The sequence below is a fragment of the Periophthalmus magnuspinnatus genome, chromosome 17, assembly GCF_009829125.3.
Source record: "Periophthalmus magnuspinnatus isolate fPerMag1 chromosome 17, fPerMag1.2.pri, whole genome shotgun sequence".
NCBI lineage: Eukaryota > Metazoa > Chordata > Actinopteri > Gobiiformes > Gobiidae > Periophthalmus > Periophthalmus magnuspinnatus.
This window is the reverse complement of record NC_047142.1, coordinates 13,282,592-13,302,898: the sequence shown is the minus strand read 5'-3', so window position 1 is coordinate 13,302,898 and position 20,307 is coordinate 13,282,592. Positions and strand designations below refer to the sequence as shown.

At 39.4% G+C, this 20,307-nt stretch overlaps 1 protein-coding gene across 1 annotated transcript; it reads left to right on the top strand.

Annotated features, from left to right (window-relative positions):
- The first annotated feature begins 375 nt into the window (after positions 1 to 375).
- On the top strand, positions 376 to 20,183 carry lamc2 (laminin, gamma 2). The gene is made up of 21 exons (XM_055228642.1): positions 376 to 552; positions 2,636 to 2,809; positions 3,866 to 3,986; positions 4,964 to 5,085; positions 5,496 to 5,627; positions 5,906 to 6,095; positions 6,484 to 6,587; positions 7,025 to 7,297; positions 8,554 to 8,631; positions 8,944 to 9,080; positions 10,124 to 10,274; positions 10,724 to 10,929; positions 11,162 to 11,289; positions 11,711 to 11,848; positions 12,523 to 12,667; positions 13,200 to 13,343; positions 13,997 to 14,111; positions 14,835 to 15,031; positions 16,935 to 17,093; positions 17,176 to 17,275; positions 18,184 to 20,183. The coding sequence occupies exons 1-21, from the start codon at positions 477 to 479 to the stop codon at positions 18,435 to 18,437; spliced, it is 3,144 nt and encodes a 1,047-aa protein (XP_055084617.1). The 5' UTR covers positions 376 to 476; the 3' UTR covers positions 18,438 to 20,183.
- Positions 20,184 to 20,307: the final 124 nt, after the last annotated feature.

The following is a 20,307-nucleotide window of genomic DNA, read 5'->3' as shown; positions in this document are numbered from 1 at the left end:
CACAACACATTTTTACGTTATAAAACATTAGCCTTAATTCAGAATGACCAAATAGTTAATGATTCAGCCTCACTAACTACTTACTGGAGTTAGGGTATTGATTAAATGGTTACTAATCTAATCCTGGATCTTTCTTAATAAACAATTTGTTTACTATAAATTAAGTCTTTAGTGATGGTTTATTATATATATATATAAAAATGTAGTTATTATAAAATGTCATCTGCTCTTATATTATATATTCCACAGTAGTCCTTTAAAGCATGATGATATCTTCAAGCACTGACTCTGGGTCTAAGGGTTAACTAGGCGTGACGCATTGTGCAGTGTAAACAGGGCGTCACTGCTCCTGTCGGGACCTGTAGCAGAGGGGGAGTCGGACAGGAGCAGGGCAGGAGTGGGGCCGTACTAAAGACTGTGCACCAGGACTGTCTCTTCATTTGGGTCCTAGTCCTGAAGCCTACCTGATTCGGACCATGGGACTATCTTTAGTGTACCTGTGCGGAGTGCTAGCCTTGATCTGTGGCACCCAGGCCACCTACTCCTCTCACTGTGAGTACTGCGGTTTCAAAACTATTATTGTAGTTTGCATGTATGTATATGGATAGCTATTACATTATGTGAGGGCATCTGACACACAAGGATGGATAAGGATGGAGAGGCATCTGACATGACAGAATATAAAGGGATAGGAGGGCATCTGACACAACACTTATAAAAAGATGGGAGGGCATCTGAGACACGGGGTTACAGGAGTATGGGAGGGCATGTGATATAGATAGGAGGATGGAAGGGCATCTGACACAAAGATATAGGAGAATGGGAGGGCATCTGACACGTGGGCATCTTCAAGACTAAGCTATTAGAATCATTCATAACAACAAAGTGTATTGCATTTTTCAAAATATTTGTCCTCTTTACCAGTATAGTCAGGCTGAGGACCATATAGAATGTTGACAAAATGTACAAATGTATTTACAGATGTGTTAAATGTGAATGCATTACTACAAGTGTTAGAGATGGAGAGGCTGAGGAGGCTGATAGTTCTGCTGCTGTGGTGGAGATACGCTGCAGTGGGTTCATTCATGTAATTTATGAGCTGTTTGTGAAAGAAAGTCAACCAAACATTAGGCACAGACAGTTGCAAACACTAAATAGCAAATAATATTTACAAGGCTCCAGAGCCTTATTGGGCACACATACGCCTAAAACTTTGCCCAGTGAAACTAGAAGAGCTCACCTTCTCTGTCCTCATTATAAATGCGGATAAAGATATAAAACAGACTTCAATGATCATTTTAATTGACAACTAAAATAAAAAAGTGTTAGCTCACTCACTTTCACCTCTGACCACACCTCTAAAGCCAGTTGGAGCTGAGGCCGAGGCTCTGTCGCACTTTGTCCCTGATGGACACTGTATTTACCTTTAAAGAGAAACGTCAAACCTGTAGATTCTCCACAATGTGCAGTTACTTAAATGAGGCTGCTGATGCGCAAGATGAAAATAAATAAATGTAGACACCAAAAGGCGTCAAAGACTAACTATTGAAATTTATAGTAAGAGATCTCATTCTGCATGTATAGTGAACCGCAAAGATGCTTAAAAGCACAGACCTCTCTCTCTCTGACTAGTTTCTGAAGCCAGTATTTATTTTATATTAAACTTAAACTTATAGGCTTCTAACTCATTCTGTTTTAAAGATAATGGAAATTCTTAATGTCATTTGATAAAATAAATTACTTTCAATAGGCCTAGATAAAACTGTCATTATTGAGATATTATTTAGTTGTTTGTTGTTGGGTTTTTTTTTCAACAACAAGCCTTTTTCTTAATTAATGGCGTGCATATGACATCGCTGGTGTAGATTGTGAAAAGCAATTTTATTTTCCCTTCACTAACAGCAGATGGACATGGACGGAAACATGACTAAACCATGTCTGTCTAATCATCATCATTATGTCATGACAGCTAACAACACATTCCTCCAGACACACCCAGGGACAGCCCCACCTAGCACCTATCAACCCCCCTCATCACCCATAGGTTCACCCTGCACCATCTCTGCTCTCAGCACACCATCCACACCAGCACTCAGCCTCTACCCCCTCTCTGAGCCCCACCTGCCTCTGCCTGCATTGCCCCTCCCACCACAAATACAGCAGGTCAGCACAGGAGACCGGCAGCCACAATCAAAACAAAAAGTACATTTCATTCACTCCTCTGTAATTGGTATTTTGTGTTCTATAACTTCAAATAACAGTGGAAAAACAAAGGTAACAAAGCCCAACAAAACACCACCGTTGCCAGAGGAGGGTATATAGACTGAGGTGAATACATAGATTGTATATTCATAATGCTTGGGGGGTTCTGCATGTATGTCTGTGGTGGAATGTTCAGCATTTTCCAAGGTGACATAATGCACATATCAGCAAACACTGTCAAAAAGGTTTTAAGATTGTCTGAAAAAAATGCTAAATGGAGTCTGATCAATATGAGCGTGCATGGTCCTTCAAAGAAACAAGACCTGAATAGGAACCAGAAAACTTTACTCTGACCTCTAATATCGTAACTTTTGACCTATATAAATGAGCACTCTTATCAAACTACTACTAAAACTTGTCCCTGTTGTTGCAGCATTGCGGTGTGACTGCAGGGGGCACTCTCAGTACTGCCTGCGTGATGCCTTAGGACTGCGCTGTGTGAACTGTCAAGGCAATACAGAGGGCCGCAACTGTGAGCGCTGTCGAGCAGGTTTCTACCTCCAGGAGAACCAGAGGAGCTGCTCACCTTGCTTCTGCCACCCAGCAGGTATGTATCTCCACACTGTTCCTGAAAAGTTAGAATTGACTCTGTGCACAAAGGTAGACGGCTAGTTCCTGTGAGTTCTGCTTCATTATTTAAATATTTATTGATGCTTTGCAATGACATCACACTGAGGATGTTCTACATGCATCTCTGTGGTGGAATGTTCAGACGTTACCATGGAAATGCAATGCACATATTAGCAAACACTGTCAATTTTGTGTTAAGATAGTCTGAAAACTTAAGAAAAAATTGATTCAAACAACACATTTTCAGGAGTCTGTGATCAAGACGAGTCATGTTTAGGTGTTGGCTAATGCTAATGCTAATGCTAGCTTGTGACTGTAATGTTATTTGACGTTAAGGACTTGTTTAACAGCACAATTCAGCTCACCTCTTTCAGTTCCAGCTTAGACTGTTCTTTATGGTTAGATTGTGTTAAAACAAATCTCAAATTAAAAGTCTGTCAGAACTTCAGACAGAGCAGTGCCTACAGTTAACTTCACACCCCCAGGGAATGTTGATGACATCAGCTGTAAAGTAGCAATTAGCCTCAAAAATTCGCATTACCGCCGACACATGAAGATGCACCTTTCTAAACAGTGTCCTCAGGTGAACTCTCATAGGGATAGAATGGAGCAGAAATGGCTGCGAAAACTGTCCCTAGAGACCAGACCGAGCTGTCTACTGCTGTAAACGAAGCCTTTTGTCATCATGTTTGGTTGTTTTTTACACTGATATATGTAGGCCTAATATTAAAATAACACAAGATGCACTGGTAGAGCAATGGTAAAATCTATCCCTATTTTATTTTTGACTTGACTTGGCAATTAGTTTAGATTTATTAGTAGAACAAGATTTTTTGACTTATTGCACAGTATCTTTGAAGGGGATTCAATACATTTTGAATAAAAGAAAATCACACTATTAAACGAACAGATCAGATCATGGCATGACTGTGGATCTCCATACACTTCTGTCGTAAATATTGAGCTGTCTTTTTAAATTGATAGATTTGTGATGTCCTTCGTTCTGGGGTGTAAATGCTTTTGTCCTCCTCAGGTTCTGTGAGCTCTCAGTGTGACAGCAGGGGTCATTGTAGCTGTAAACAGGGATTCACTGGAGACAAGTGTGAGCTCTGTGAAGATGGACAGAAGATCGGAGCAGACGGGTGCACACGCAGGTCTGGTGGACTCCAAACTTTTTTTCTGACACACAGAAGTTATGGTGCAGACAGTGGTGGACAATGTGGTGAAGGGGTATGGGAGGTTTCTTCTTCTTTTTGTTCTGGTGAAAGTGGTGGTAGGAGAAGGTGATGGTAGTTTTACTGATGGACGATGTATTGGTGGATCTATGTGAAGGTTTAGGCGGAGAAGCTGGTAGAGTTTCTGATGCTGGGAGGTGTTCTACATGTATCTCTATGATGTATGCAATTTTTTATTCCATTGTGGTTGATATGAGCTGCAAATTGAATAGCCCTTTTGGAGGATAAACACAAAATTTAGATTGTTTGATGGGGCTTCTAGGAATGAAGGTCCTTAGTGAATGTTCTGGAGAAGGTTCTGTCGAAAGGTTTGATAAATTTGCTTGAAAAGACTCAGATGGAAATTCAGATTTATAGTGCATATGCCAGGTTAGAACATAATTATACTTAAGACTAAAAATTGTATCTTGTTTTCCCTAATCTGACAATTTTGGTGAAGTTTAACATTTTATTTCCAGTTTGGACATGGGCAGCAGTTGGGACATAAATACATGTTTGGGTTCTTGCTCTACTGTTGTTCTTGTAAAAGTTCTTGTAGATGTTGTGGAGGTTCTGCTGGAGGGTTTCGAGACATCTATATAACTTCTCACATTCATTCTGAGATGTTTCTGACCATATCATAAACCATATCATAGAACAAAATACATACAGATACAGTCAGGTTATAGGAACACCAAAAGTCAAGTCAGAGAAATTACACTTCAAAATTTAAGTGCTGGAAGTTCTAGTGTTGAGTCAAAATTACCTTGTTTAGCATTGACCAACGTTCCCATTTTAATCTCCAGAACACAGTATAGTCACATAATGGAATATGGATTCATTTGACATATTTTTGTTATAATTACCAGTACGTGATAAAGCTTACCTGTCCTCTGTTTGCATGTCGCCCCCTGCAGTCGTCAGCAAAGACAGGATTCTGGGAGTTGGAGTCCTTCTTGCTTCTGCTTCGGTCACAGCTCTGAGTGCTCCGTACAGCCGGGATACCACGTCTACAACATCAGCTCCACCTTCTCTGACGGTACACACATCATGTCGTATTATTCAAAAAGATGTAATTGTTGTAGAAGGACTTTAAGACATAAGATTAATATGGCAAATGAAACAGTTGATCCCCTATCCATTTGAAATTATTATTAGTTTCTGTCTGGAGTTTGCATGTTCTCCCTGTGCCTGTGTAGGTTTCCTCCAGGTGCTCTGTTTTCCCCTCCCACTAAAAACATGCACATTAGACTCCTCCCTTTTGTGGTCTGCAGTCCCCTGAAAAAGAGACTCTTAATCTCAGTGGGACTATCCTGGTTAAATAAAGTCAATAATTCAGTATGTGATTGTGACTGGCTGTTCTGTATTTAAAGTTTGTATTCCAAACTCGAGAACACGTTTCATTATTTGTATCTACTGTCATGTTCTCACCTGATCTTCTATGGGCAGGTCTGGACGGCTGGAGGGCTGCCACATTGGACGGACTCACCCCGAGGAATGTGTACTTCCGCTGGTCACCGAGACACGGAGATGTTGAGGTCATCTCCTCCAACAGCCAGCCTGTCTATCTTTATGCACCAGGTCAGATGGTTTCCTAAACTGTGCTGCTGTGGTGGTGGAATTATCAGTATATCTGCCATAGTATTACTTGGTATCACTTTAGAACAACAATCATTGGTATTGCCCTTCAGAAGAAAGAGGATGAGATGCAATCTTCTGGGTTGAATTTACACCAGGTTTATTTTATTCTCTAAGTACAATACTGTTAAAGTTTGGTGCAACAATAAACTCAGATACTCATATACATATTCACCATGTCCAGTCACAAAGTCTCAACTTGACTGTCTTTTGCCTCTCAGCCCGTTTCCTTGGTGACCAGTTGAACAGTTATGGACAGAACATGTCCTTCTCTCTGCGTTTGGACAGAGGAGTGAGACACCCATCACTCAGCGACATCATCCTCGAGGGGGCGGGCCTTAGTGTATCTACTTCGTTAGGAGACATGAGACACAGCGTCCCCTGTGGACAGAAGATACATTACACTTTCAGGTAAGAGTAATGAAGAATTACAACTCAATTAGTATAAGGTTAGCACTAGCATGGCTTTTAAGAGTGTGTTTTTGTAAATTATAGTACTGGTATTTGACATTTTAAAACAGTAGCTCAGAAATTAGCATCTGTTTTCACAAAGAATGCTCGGTCTACGCCCTCTGCTGGCAACAATAAGGGGAATTGCTGTTGTCAATAAAATGCTAATGACAGTTGCTTTGTCATTTTTCCATTAGAACATGGAAAAAAATTGTTTTAAATGTTTAACAAGTATAATTTCACAAAATACAAAACTGGATTCTTTTACAGAACTGAAGTGTTGTTATTTTTTAACATATATATTTGCTCTGCTCTCCTGTGATTCCTGTGTTGTTCTGGTTTGACCCAGGCTGGAGGAGAGTCTCTGGAGTCCTCAGCTCAGCTCCTTCTCCTTCCAGACTCTGCTGCAGAACCTGACGGCCATCAAGATCAGGGCCACCTTCGGACACAACGGTGAGGAGCACTGAGCATTCTGTGCACTGGTGGATTTAAAATGTTCTTTGTGTTTTCTCAAACACTTTGACCTTGATATTGTATTGTGTAATTGTATTGTAAGTGGCTCTGCCAACACTGAAGGGAGAAATACATTGAAGCCATATAATTAGACCTTACCCCTACAATTTTAAATCCAGTCCATAACAGCCCTGATGGCCATTTTTAAAAGCACACAGACTGTTTTTGGCTGATGTGTGTGTAGGGGTTGTGGTGTCTATGGCACCTTGTTGTGGATGTTATCTGGTCTTTTCTTCAGAAGAGGAACCTGCTGCAAACATTTGAACTGAGTCAGATCTGATTAAATGCTTCCTGTTTAAAACCTTAGTAAAATGAAATGTCATTTTGGTCTGGCTTGTTTTTGGCTTGCATATCTTGATTGACTGTTTGCCCCACAGGTCGGGGGTACCTGGATAATGTGACCCTGGTGTCTGCCCGTCCCGGCCTGGGTGCAGTGCCTGCAGGGTGGGTGCGGAGCTGCCGATGCCCCCCTGGTATGGAGGGGGCACAGTGTGAGCGCTGTGCAGCCGGGTACAGGCGCTCGGAGCCCAGCCGCGGGGCCTTCAGTGCCTGTGAGCCGTGCCAGTGTCCCAAAGGCAGCTGTGATGCTCAGACCGGAGAGTGTCTGTCCTCTGACGACAACAACCAGGGCTGCTCCACCGGATACTCAGGTACTGCTCGGCTTAAAGTGCATGTGAGAGGTTTTTATGATTGTCACTTTTTACCTTTTTTGGTGGGCTAATTAAGGAAGTAAAAATATAATTATAACAAATTGCCAAATTGGGAATTTTTTTTATATTTAAAAATTGTATAAATCTTAACTGTGTTTTAGAAAATTTCTAGTTTAACTTTTCATAGGTGCTTTAAGGCAAGACAGGCAAGTTTGTGGTCAGTTTGGTCTCTTAGCATATAAGGATTCATGTTGAAATAACTACATTGTTCAGTCTGCACCTAAATATGTTTTGTTATTTAATTTAAAGGCCATGCACCCAGTCATGTATTCTGTAAGGTGCTTTTGAGGTCAAAATATTTCCGCTATATACTATCTTTATTTAATTAGAAAGCACTGTTAGCATGCTTGTTAGTTTTACCAGTGAACAATGGTAAACTGTGCTCTGGTCTCTGAAAGTTGTGGAAAGCACTAAACTAATCATGGTGAATAATTAGGATTCTCTAATGCATAAGTTAAGAGAGTAATAACTTTGGGCCAGTGCAAACTGTTTAAATTGGGCTAGATCTGTTTTTAACATTTTTAAGATATTAAAAATGAGGTACAGAGCCTTTAATCATCTGGCGTCCATTAATTTGAATGGTGCATTGTATGGTACACCACAGTTTGACCTTTTTTTTTGTTATTATTTCAGTGATATCTAGTTTACTAAATGAGACTAAATGAGATATCAGAATTTCTCACAAATTTAAACCTGGTTCTGTCCATTTTTCAGATTTATATGTCCCAAATATGTGAACCTTTGAACATTTCTACACATTCAATGCATTTCCTCATACTTTTATTCATTTGTAAACTACAGAAGAAGTTTCAAATAGATGTATTTGCCTTTTAAAGAAGGCGTATTTTACTTCTATGGTTTATTACCTACTAACACATAACTTATTTAGATCACCATGTTACCTTTTATTTTTTTGAAAATGCTATACTTGCCGAAAACAATATAGTAACATGTTTTATAAGTTTCTGTTTCATTTTTGACACTGAGTCCCTCCTTCCTTTGCTCTCTCATCCATCCCGCTAATGAAATACTGCATCAGGTTTGTCAAGTCTATTCCCCTACAGTGTCTCACTTAAATACTAGACCTGGTGTAGTTAGGGTAGATACCACAATTAGTCTGGGTATTGTACAAGGATACTGACTTTTCACTAACTGATATTTGTGTTCTAATGTTTAAAATCTCCTCCTCTGCTCAGGTCCTGGTTGTACAGAGTGTGCAGAGGGCTTTTATAGGGAGACAGTGCGAGGAGACGGCTTCCCTGCTCCATGTCAGCGTGAGTACCATCTGTAGGAATATTATTCATTACTTCTATAAAATAAGTGCACATTACATCTCTCCATATAGTGGCTCAAGGCTCCTGTGTCTTACTCATGCTAATTTCGGTCTCTTAGATTTGTGCAGTCAATGGTGGATGTTGACAGGAACGTGCTCACAATGATTGCAATGTATATGTTCAATCGACCCTCTGTGAAAAGTTTCTCCCACTGCAGACAAAAACCTTACATTGGCATAAACTATTATCAAATATATCGCATACTTACAGTAGGTTGTAAATCACTGACATGTTTTTATGTTGTCTGTGCAGCTTGTGCCTGTGACCGACAGGGGGCAGTCTCCCCTCAGTGTGACTCCTCTGGGACCTGTGTGTGCAGACCTGGGTTTGAGGGGCCGAAGTGTACCAACTCTGAGTGCCCGTCCTGCTTCAGCCCTGTCACTGCACGGGTACGAATGCCACTCTCATTTACTACTTAGTCTTAGTTTTGTCAGTGCCCAATCTCATCAGATCTGAGAAACGAAGCAGAGATGTGCCTGGTTAGTATTTGGATGGAAGAACATGGAGAATACCAGGTGCCACAGTGGGTCAGCAGTGGCTCTATTGGAAATTGTTGTTGTGTCCTTAAACATTACCCTTCACCCACATTGCCTAGTATGAATGTGGTGTGTGTGAATGCTTGTGGTGGTCAGAGAGATTGGCAGCCTCACTGTAGCTGTGGCATATTATTATTACAGTTTTTGTCATAGTTTTTTGCTGAAAAAAAACCCTAAATGAAAGCATGAAGAATGAAGCTGTCTAAATGCACAAACATTTTTGCTCTATTAAAAAGATATATATATATAAGAGGGACTACTACATTTCTATGGGGTATTAATGCTAACACACAATACATTTAGGTCACCATGTTATCTTTTGTTGTTTTGAAAATGCTATATTTGCCAAAAACAACATATTATCACTCATACAAATCACTCCCCCTTCAACATGTTATCACAACATGATCAGTGTGCATCCCACTAATGAAACTACTGCACATTGCACCTGGTTTGTCAAGTTGTTGTGTACAGTTTTGTGTCATGTTTTTGTGTTATGGATAATTGTCATGTGGGACCATGGGTGATGTAGGCTTGTTTGCAGAGCCTTGTACAGGATCATACAACTAACTGTTCAAGTAGGGCCCAAGAGATGTCGCTAAAATACTCACACATGCATGGATGACATCTAAAACCTCTTCAGGCGTGTTTTTGATGAGGGAACATGATAACATGGTACAAAGCTCAAAAAAGTCGATTTTGCATAATACCTCCTCTTCAACAAAATGCTTTTAAACAATGTAAACTGACTTTAAAAAGTTACATTTTGGTGAACTCTATTATGCATTGATTGTATGTATTGATTTATTTTAGTCTTGTGTGCATATTGTGTAAAAATTGTGTAAATATAGTGAGGAAAAGCTAAATGTTGAATGCTGTTTGAACATGTTTTTCAGTTGTATCAGTTTGCACTGAAAGTGCAGGAGCTCCAGTCCCTGTTCTCTGGTCCAAACCAGGGCCTGGCTCATGCTGAGGCCATGGAGGCAGCGCTCCGATCCGCCCAAAGGCAGTTAGAGGAACTGCAGGACGACCACCAGTTAGCGAAAGGTACAAAGTCCATCTGTAGTCCAGATCTGTTTTGAATCTTTTGCTAGACCAACTTTTGTGCTCTGTTAAAGGCACTAAATATGTTTTTAAATATTACAATCACAATTGAACCTATGATACCAGTGTCTTAATCTGCAGATAGAGACACATACACGTTTTTCTCATTCTCAATATATGAACAGGCCCCATGTAAAAGCTCAGAACCTCCAGAATTCACTTACTGAGCTGCAGAGGCTGCACTAGCACTCATCAATTATTGGTTGTAGGTGCTGGGGTTTAAGTAGACATCTTATTTTGAACATGCCTCGTATCTGGTGACACAAGTAGGTTGTGTTTATGAACTTTAAAGTAAAAAAAACTTACTGTCCCTTTGATCATTCAACAAAGGCATTAAAATATCACAAAAAGAACGTCAACAAAAATAACTCATCTAAACCTCCTTCACACAGATGCAGAGAGGCGTCTGGACAAGCGTCTGACCTCCCTGGGCACAGAGCAGCAGAGCCTGGGACAGGACCTGTCCCGAGTGTCCCTCAGTGTGCAGGATGTCCAGGACAGACAGGAGACATATGGAGATAAAGTGGACACCATAGAGGACATGATAGTGGATATGAAGAGGCTACTCCAGCAGGCCCAGAGCAAACTCACAGCTGTGGTATGACAATAACACTTCTGATGTTTTTATGTTTGTCCAAGGCTAACCACTCTGCTACTCACGCATGATGGGCGCAGGTTCTTACCTCTTTAGTAAACATTTAGCTTATGTAGCCAGCGTTTATGGAAATGCTGGCTACATAAGTAAATTACCACCACTGAGTGTGGAGTGACTGAATAATGACAGTACTTTGAGTGTTGTTAACACAGTTGTGTCCCCTGTGTGTCCTCAGGAGCGCCCTCAGGCGGACTCTCCCTCAGACTACTCTTCAGACTCTCCCTCAGACTACCCCTCAGACTCTCCCTCGGAAACAAACCCATTCTCCCCTCTGCTCCAGAAGGCTCTGGACCTGCTCCAGATGTGAGTACACCACTCAACACCACTCAACACCACTCAACTTTAAACTGGGATACTCCCTTGGCATGGCTTTGGTCCAGTATAGTCTTGGTTTAGTCCTAGTTTAGACCTGTTTACTTCTTGTTAACCTCCGGTTTGGTCCTTTTCCATCCCCGGTTTTGTTTTAGTCTAATACTGGTTTAACCGTGGTCTGTTTTAGTCCTGGTTTTGTCCTTGTTCAGTCCTGATTTTGAAGCAGTTTAGTCCTGGTTTAACCCTGGTCTGTTGTCCTCCTGTTGTCCTCTTACTGATCACTTAGTCTTGTGTTAGTTCTGGGTTATTCCCAGTTTAGTCCCAGTTTACTCCGAGTTTAGCTCTGGTTTAGCCCTGGGTTTGCTTTGGTCCTTGTTATTGTCCTCTTAATATCTCCTCCTCTCTCCCACAGTCACCAGTCAGACGCCTCATCCATTGCAGAGGATTCTTCTGGAGCTCTGAAGGACTCAGAGCAGAGTGCGGCCCTGCTCCAGACCATGCTGGACCGAGAGGGGAATGTCCAGAAGATCACCCAGAACCTCCAGAACTCGTGAGTCAAACTGTGGACATCACATTTACAGACAGACTCCAATCAGTGTTCAACTTTCAACCCACTTTGTTTTAGCTAATTGTTTTTAAAGTTAAGTCAGTACTGTACCTCTCTTAAGGTACAGTAACTCTTTCATTTGGAAGTGTTCAGAATTCTGTCTGTATTCTAAACGCAACGGAATACTTTGCAGTACTTGAGCACACAATTTTGGCTTTGAATTGCACAGTATTAGTCAGAAGAAAAGAAAACGCAGCACTTGCTGTGTGTGTATGTGTGATTTTCATCTCTAGTTGGACATAAATTAATGCATAACAACAAAATTGAAGTCGTTTGTAATTACATGACATGTTTTTTTATGATATTATATAATGCAACACGGTGTAAAAGCATTCAGAGTATTCAGAATACAGTACTCTGACTGGCCCATATAGTGCAATACGTTACAAAATACTTTTTTTGTAGGTATTTGGTAGTCTGTAACTAAATACATTTTCAAAGTATTCTTCCCATCTCTGTATATAAATTGGCAAAAACTATGATGAATTTGCTTGACAGAATTAACAGAGGTCATAAATTTAAATAATTATGCTTTTATAGACTAAATATCGTTCTTCCAAAGTAGGAAAAAAGGGGAAAAAAGTGACTTCATAGATGAATGTGTGATATGTGCTCAGGTTTGACCAGATCTCTTCTGAGGTGAAGACCCTGGAAACACAGGCTCCTCAGATCAGCTCTAATGCTAGAGACCAGAGCAAGAAGGCCGCCACTCTCCTGCAGGACATCCTGAAGACAGAGAAGCAGCTGCCTGCACCATTTAAGGTAGTGTTTGATTAGGCTTTTACTGAGAAGTCTGAACATTTTTACTCTCGATAGCCCATGGATTTCAACTTCCTGGTATATGCAACATGTTCAGGCTATTTTGCCATTCAAAAGATACAATATTTTGTTATTGTTTTATTTGTTATTTTTTGTTAAATTGTTAATCACTAGGTCAACGATCCTAATTTCTCATCATTCTGAACCTCATGGATAATTGACATTGCAATACTTTATTTCATTTTGCCGCACAGCCATACTACGTGGAAAAGTCTAAGTTCTTTCGTAGTATCAATACCTGAGGATTTAATTTCAGTATTATTAGTTTTTATACCTGACTTGTTTATTTTATTTTGACAACGCCAAACGTTTGAAATGGTGCAGTCTCAATCATGATCAAATCTAAATCATTCTATTTGACTTTTCTCTTTCCCTTTCTCTCTGTCTCCTCTCCCTTCTTCTCTCCCCTCTGTCTCTGCGCCCCACTCTCCCCTACCCTCTCTCCCTCCCTCGTTCTCCCTCCTCCCTTCTCCAGGTGGATGACATGTTGTCCAAGTTGGACGTCCTAAAGACAGATGCAGATGGGAGCCTGAAGGATCTCGATACACTTAGAGCGACAATGGACCAAGAGCAGGCCAGAGCCAAAAAGCTACTGGACGCAGGGAAGATTGCCCAAGAGGTGACCAGACACTGACTTCTTATTTTATTTTGTTTTATTTTGGTTTTACGTTCATGTTTAAAAGAACAGTGTAGCGATATATAGCGTATATAGCTTTTACTGATAACAATTTTAATGCTGTTTTATTCTTAATTACACAACATTGATCTGCTATTTATTCATGTTATAATTTGCTGTTTTGGTTCTCAAGACAATTATCCAATCAGAAAGTAGAATGAGCCTCACATGAATTTCTCATTTGGGTTGCCAGGTTCAGTGCCTCTCTCTGCAGGTTAAGGCTCTGGCAACACAGGTTCAGGCGCAATACACTATTAAATGATTTCTACGTTGGAAGCCATATTTGAGATTATACAAATTGATTTCTTTATAGCATAACTGTGATTGCACCTGATTGGGTTATGTTAAGCAAATAATATTTAATAAATAGTAACAAAATAATTCAGTAATAATAATAAAATAGAAACTATGCAAGTGAAATGGTTACAGTAGCTCAGTCTCTCATATAAAATAAGTAAATACATAAATAAACTGCAAAAATAAATGTAAAAACTATTAAAAAGAAGAAATTGTAACAAAACATAATTTTAAAAAGACTCATACATTTAAAACATTTTTTCATGTAATTGCAGTGAATAATAGTTATGTCATTGCAGACTTTTGATGGACTGGTGAGCAGAGTGGACCAGGCCAAGTTGGACACAGAGGACGCACTGAGGAGGATCAACAGCAACACTGACCAGCTGCAGGACTCACTCAACACGCTCAAAGGTAAAGAAACAGACTTTTCAATGCACTAACATCCATTTAAAAGTCCTATATTTTACGCAAAAGTGACTATTTCAGCCATGTTATAACGCTCTTACCTCATCAAAAACGTACCCGGAGTTGCGTTTTGTTTCATTCACACATGTTTGAGTAACCATTTATTATTAGTCTGTCTACATCTCCAAAACTCAAAATGCTCGGTTCCAACTTGTGATGTCATGAAATGGTGGTTTTAGTAGATTAGAGTAGTAGAGATTAGCAATTCCATGACTGAAATCATCCAAATGATTTTAATGAAGGTGTTTGGCATCTAAAAACACAGTGGAGCACTTCCTGTATTACCACATGACATCACAAGGTGGAACAGAGTGTTTTCTGTTTGAGAGAAGAACTTAGCCTGAATATGCAGGGTTTGCTTGTTAAATACATACTTCCTTACTGTAAGTGGACTTAGAGACCATATAATTATAAAGCTTTTCAGTGTCTGATAAGGAAATAGCATGCTAGTTATTGTTAGGTTTACCGTGATGATCTGCTCTAGTCTAGAGTTATGAAAAGCGCTTATAAACTCAACACTGTGAATAATAATTTGGACCACTGCAAACTGTTTAAAATGAGCTAATTCTGTCGTTCATGTTTTTAAGACGGTAAACATCAGGTACAGCGCCATTATCAAATTTTGAAGTTGAGGTTTTACTCACATTATTGATAAACGTCCTTCCCCAGGGTTTGAGCAGCAGATGGATCAAGCCAAAGCCCTATCGGACGCTGCCATTGGTCGACTGCCCGCCATCGACGCCACCGTCCAATCCGCAAAGAGAGACAATGTCGCCACTCTGGCCCTGATGGACGGGGTCTCGGACCAGTTGAATCTGGCCGGAGAGACACGCGACCAGCTGAAAGACGCGATGGACAGAGTACAGGTAACATGACAAACTATCACAACTCAAGAGACAGTCCTCTAAACCTTTACTCAAAAATGATGTAAATTGTGAATAATAATTACTCAAGAAAAATAAGTGAATGTAACTCACTTATTTTACCCACATGTTATCCCAATGAACACAAAATTTTGATAACTGCAGAGCCATTATTAAAGAGGGCCGTTGAACACTGACTACCGACAGTAAACACAGTATTTGTCCTATCATAATGTGTGTGCGATGTCCATATTTGAATGTCTCAAGTAGAAGGTCTTTCTTTCACTGTCAGATGTATCACTGCCGGTCGTGGGTAAACACTCGAGAACCATCACCGCTGAATACAGTATTGTACCGTGTAATTACAGCGCCTCGCAGTATAAACATGTTTTCATATTTATAAACTGGAACTGTGCAGTCATAAATATACTCAAACCTTTATGTGGATGAGCTCAAGGTGAGTTGAAAGTAGGACTGGAAGATTAATCGCAATTAAATCGAAACAAAGGCCATAATTCCCTCCACAAACAAGAAAATATCCAGGGGTGGTAGAGTAATGTTGCTTCTGAATAATATTACTCAAGTAGAAGTACAAAGTATTTGTTCAAGAAATTACTAAAGTAAGAGTAAAAAAAATATTTTGGAAAACTGCTGCTCAAGTACAAGTACCTTAAAGGGTAAGTGTAAAGATGAAACAACTGATTTTTAATTTGAAGTTAATGCAATTTTAAGGACTAAATATTGAATAATGCACAAAATATCTGGTATTTTCAAAGGACAGACACAAAAATGAGACAAACTAAATCATATCTGAAGGAGCGTTGCAAGAAACACAAATGTTCAAATCATTTTGTATTGTCAACACAAAACATTTGTTACTTGCAGACTCACTGTGGTAAGTTAATTCAGTAAAAACATTACTCAAGTAGGAGTAAAAGTATGCTGCTAGAAAAGTATTCCTGCATAAAACCTGCTAACTCTGTAAATAGTTCTCTGTAGGAAGTTCTGAAATGCGATTATTGGAACTATGTAAGAATACCACTCGAGCTAGTTCATACTACTGTACTATTATGTCCTTGAGGAAGACATTTTGGATCCATCTTTGTGCATTTGTGCTGTGTGAGTCAGTGAGTGATTGGGAGTGGTTGAAGGACAGGTTGTTGGTACAGATTTGCAGCCACATCTCTGTCTGTCCACCCCAGCGCAGTGAATATTTTGACTACTTTAAAGATGCACGGTGTAACTTTTCTGGTTTCTGGAAGTCTGCGTAACTCCACCTACGGCTCGTCTCCATGGAGATGTTTCACAGTATGGCATTAACCATATCTGTCGAGGATTTATTCAATTACAGATGTGTCATTGGTAGAAAATACCTTGAAAAAAATACTATGCATTCTTGAGCGGGATTGCCTTTCCTCAGATCTGATCTGTAACTTGGCCTGGTGACATTAGCTACTTCTCTCCATGAAGACAAAGAACTTTTATGCCATACTGTGGAACATCTTAGAAACAACATATCCACTGAGAAAAGCAGATGGTAAAAGATTACACAGTACTGTCCTAAAAAAACGTGAAAAAACAGAACTAGTCCAATTTAACCTGTATTCCTTATTTATCTTATGCATTCTGAGCATCCTAATTGTTCATAAGCAAGAGTTTACAAGCACCTCACAACTCTCAGAGACAAGATTTTTATTAACAACAACTAGCATGTTAATCTGCACTTCTGCACTTCCTGATTATTGGAAGCAGATGCAGACAGTGCACGTACCTTTGACCTGAAGAGCTGTTTATACAATGTATCTGTACTGAGGCAAGACACATTTTACTCAAATACATGGAAAAATCAGGTATAAGCACTTTAATATAATTACATCTATTAAAGTAATGCCTTGTTCTTACTCAGAACATTTGGAGTTCAGTCCCTCCCACCTCTGGACTTCTGGACAAGGCTTCGCTCCTCCGTACCCAGGCTGAGCAGCTCCTGGCGGGTTCCTCCTCCACAGCAGGAGAGGTGAAGAAGGAGCTAGATGAGGCGAGGACGCTGAACCGGGAGGCCGCTCAGGTAAACGTCTCCAGAACATCCACACCTTCTTCACATTTGGGTCAGGGGGACAGAGGGGTCTAATGGAGCGTTGTTCTGACAGGGAGCGAAGGATGCTCAGGTAGCGCTAGAAAACACCCAGAAGAGTGGGGACGCAGTGAGGAAGACGCTACGAGACGTCCTCAACATGATCAACGGCCTGAGTGAGTGTTTGAGCCACGTTAAAATGAAAATGTTAAAACAGAACTATTCTAAATCGACTTTGCATAGTTTTTAAGCATGTTATAGTTGTTTCTCATTTCCCCTCTGAAGTTGTATTTGGAGTTATTTGTGCATGTTTGAACAATATTTAATTGTATATGGTGATACGCATAGGATTCTGCGACACTGCATCGTCATTTTGGTACAAATGAAAAAAAAAGTGATCTCATTGCATGATATCATTAGGTGCTAATCCAGAAATTGCTTTTCTGTGATTTTAAAGGGGACATACAATGCAAAATTTAGAGCTAGTTTTTCCCTCAAGCATGTTTGACTAACCCTGATTCTTTGAATAATTCATACTCCAAGCTCATGCACAAATATTGAAAAAAACAGAAACAGACATTACAAGAGAATGTAAAACAATGATCTACATGTGTGATAGTTTAATACTAATTACCAAAAAAAAGAATATGTCTCCTTTAAGTCCACACACTTTTACTGTACAGAAGCACCAGGAAGAAGGCGCCTCATTTGTCTGATATTAATGTTCATATCTTGATTTAGGGACAAAAAAGTGAAATATAACAGGATCATGTAAAATGGGTTAATATGAACATTTTAAGGTCAAAATGTGGAGCCTGACAGCAGCAGTTACAGACAGAGAGACAATGTTTTTTCAATAGTCGATGGAGTCAGAAACATGCCCATGATCATTTCCTATTTGAAACGCGGCGGCTAGCAGGTTAGTTATGTCCATTTATAGACACAGACTATGTGTGATTCTGAGGATCACATAAAGCAGCAACAGCAACATAAGTTTACACATTACCATGACAAACAGTGATACTTCAACACTTCCATCCCTCTTGAGCCACTGTCTAGCACTAACCCTCTGTCTTTTCCTCAGATGTGTCCGAACCCGTGGACCTGTCCCGACTGGAGAGTGTGGAGGCGTCCCTGGGGGCCGCTCAGAGGAACATCAACCTGAATCTGGTGCCCCGCCTGGAGCAGCTGCAGAACAAGGAGCAGGCCCACAGACGCTACCTGATGAGCCTGGATCGGGACATATCCACCATCCTGAAGGACATCAAGAACATCGAGGATATTTTACGCTCCGTGCCCATGGGCTGCTACAACAACGCCCCGCTGGAGGAGGCCTGAGCACACATGCAGGTCAACCAAACGGACGCCAGATTTGGGATGGGAAATATGGCCAAAAATCATTTTGTTTTTCTTAGAATCTAGGGCACATTTTTCAGATTTCAGATACACTTGGTGATTTTGTTTGTTTTCATGTAGGAGGTAAAAAGGCTTGTTCTTAAAGTTCATACTTCACTGTCATTGGTTACTCCAGTGGTGGAAGAAGTACTCAATTTTGTTACTTAAGTAAAATACAGATATAGGAGCAAAAAATGCACTCAAGTAAAAATATTACATGGAAAAATCTACTTAAGTGAAAGTATACAGTAAAAAGTAAAAATATTTTGGACAGATTTTGAAATCTGAGATTAAAGTGTCAAATGTAGTGATTTTGATAAGAAACAGAGACTTTTTTTTTTTTTGTATTTTGTTCCTCAAACTATGAATGTGTTAAAAATAAACCATTTCAGCAGGGCTCAAATTAATCAGAAAAAATACTTAAAAAAAAGTGAAAGTACTGTACTTGCTCTTAAATGTAGTCAAGTAAAAGTAAAAAGCATGCACTTTCAAATGTACTTTAGTAAAATACCTATTTTACTGTACAGTACTTTTACTTTTGTACTTAATCTGTACCTGAGGATGCATCGATCCAACTTTTCAGTTCCGATACCGATTTTGATACTATATTTTTAAGCATCTGCCGATACCCGATATTAAACGATACCAGTGCAGAGATTAAAAATAACATTCATTTCTTTTGAACAAACATAAAATAAGACAAACCTGATCCAAATGTTTTATGTAGCTCAAGTAATTACAGAACAACTGCATAAATAAAAGTTCAAACATTATGAGACTTTTTGGGCCAGATACGACCAGTAAAAAGTATTTTTACATCAAAGTAAATGCCCAACCAGTGTATCAGCTGAACCAATATTTGGAAACCGACATTCAAGCAAATTTTTCAGTATCAGCACCAATATCCGATACCAGTATTGGATTGGTGTATCCCTACCTAACCATCTAAAACATGACCAACAGGAGGAGCGAGTGTGTGGATAGATCTTTTATTACAGAAAGCATTAGTTTAGTATTTTGAACTACTTTTAGATAGATAGTCTTTGTATGTTTTCCAGTTTAGATAATACATTCATGGAAAACAAGTAAAAGTAATACAGCCCCTATACAGATGCACTGAACTGCAGTGGAGCAGTTTAAATGAGACTAAAAACATTAGCTGCTTGGGTCAAAGTTGAGTTGCAAGCACTGAAACAATCTGAATGACTCTGATGAATGCTTATATAATATTTATAATCATATTGCCTCCACAACTCACCCTAGAAGAAACTTAATGCATGGATGGATAGATGAATATTACAATAAAATATTGTTAAAACTCACCTTATTGTAAAGTACTTACAGCTATATCAAAAGTAAAATATAAAATTCATTTATTATTTAATGTACATTGTTTATCTATTTACATGACGTATGTTTACTGCAAAAACCTTTGTTGTTATTGTTGTTGTTTTTTATAAATATTATTCTTTTTTTTCTTTTTTTTACTGAATTTTGCTATGGGACTACTGCCCTCTAGTGGCTATACACTGTCAGTACATGAGACGGTGTAATTCCTCATTCGTCCAGTAGTGGTTCAATGTTGACCACCGTTTAAACCTTGTCAGTAAACGTAACTATTATCCAGTGCAATATTTTGGAAGATGTTATTTTTTAATAGAAAATAAATAAATGTCTTGTATTCTTGTGTCTATGGCTTAGGATTCTTTTGGGAAAATGGCTAGGACTAATGACATAACTTATTTTACATGTTTTAAAATAATGTTTTGTATTGATTTATGCAGTATATGAGATATGAGACAGACAAAGCATT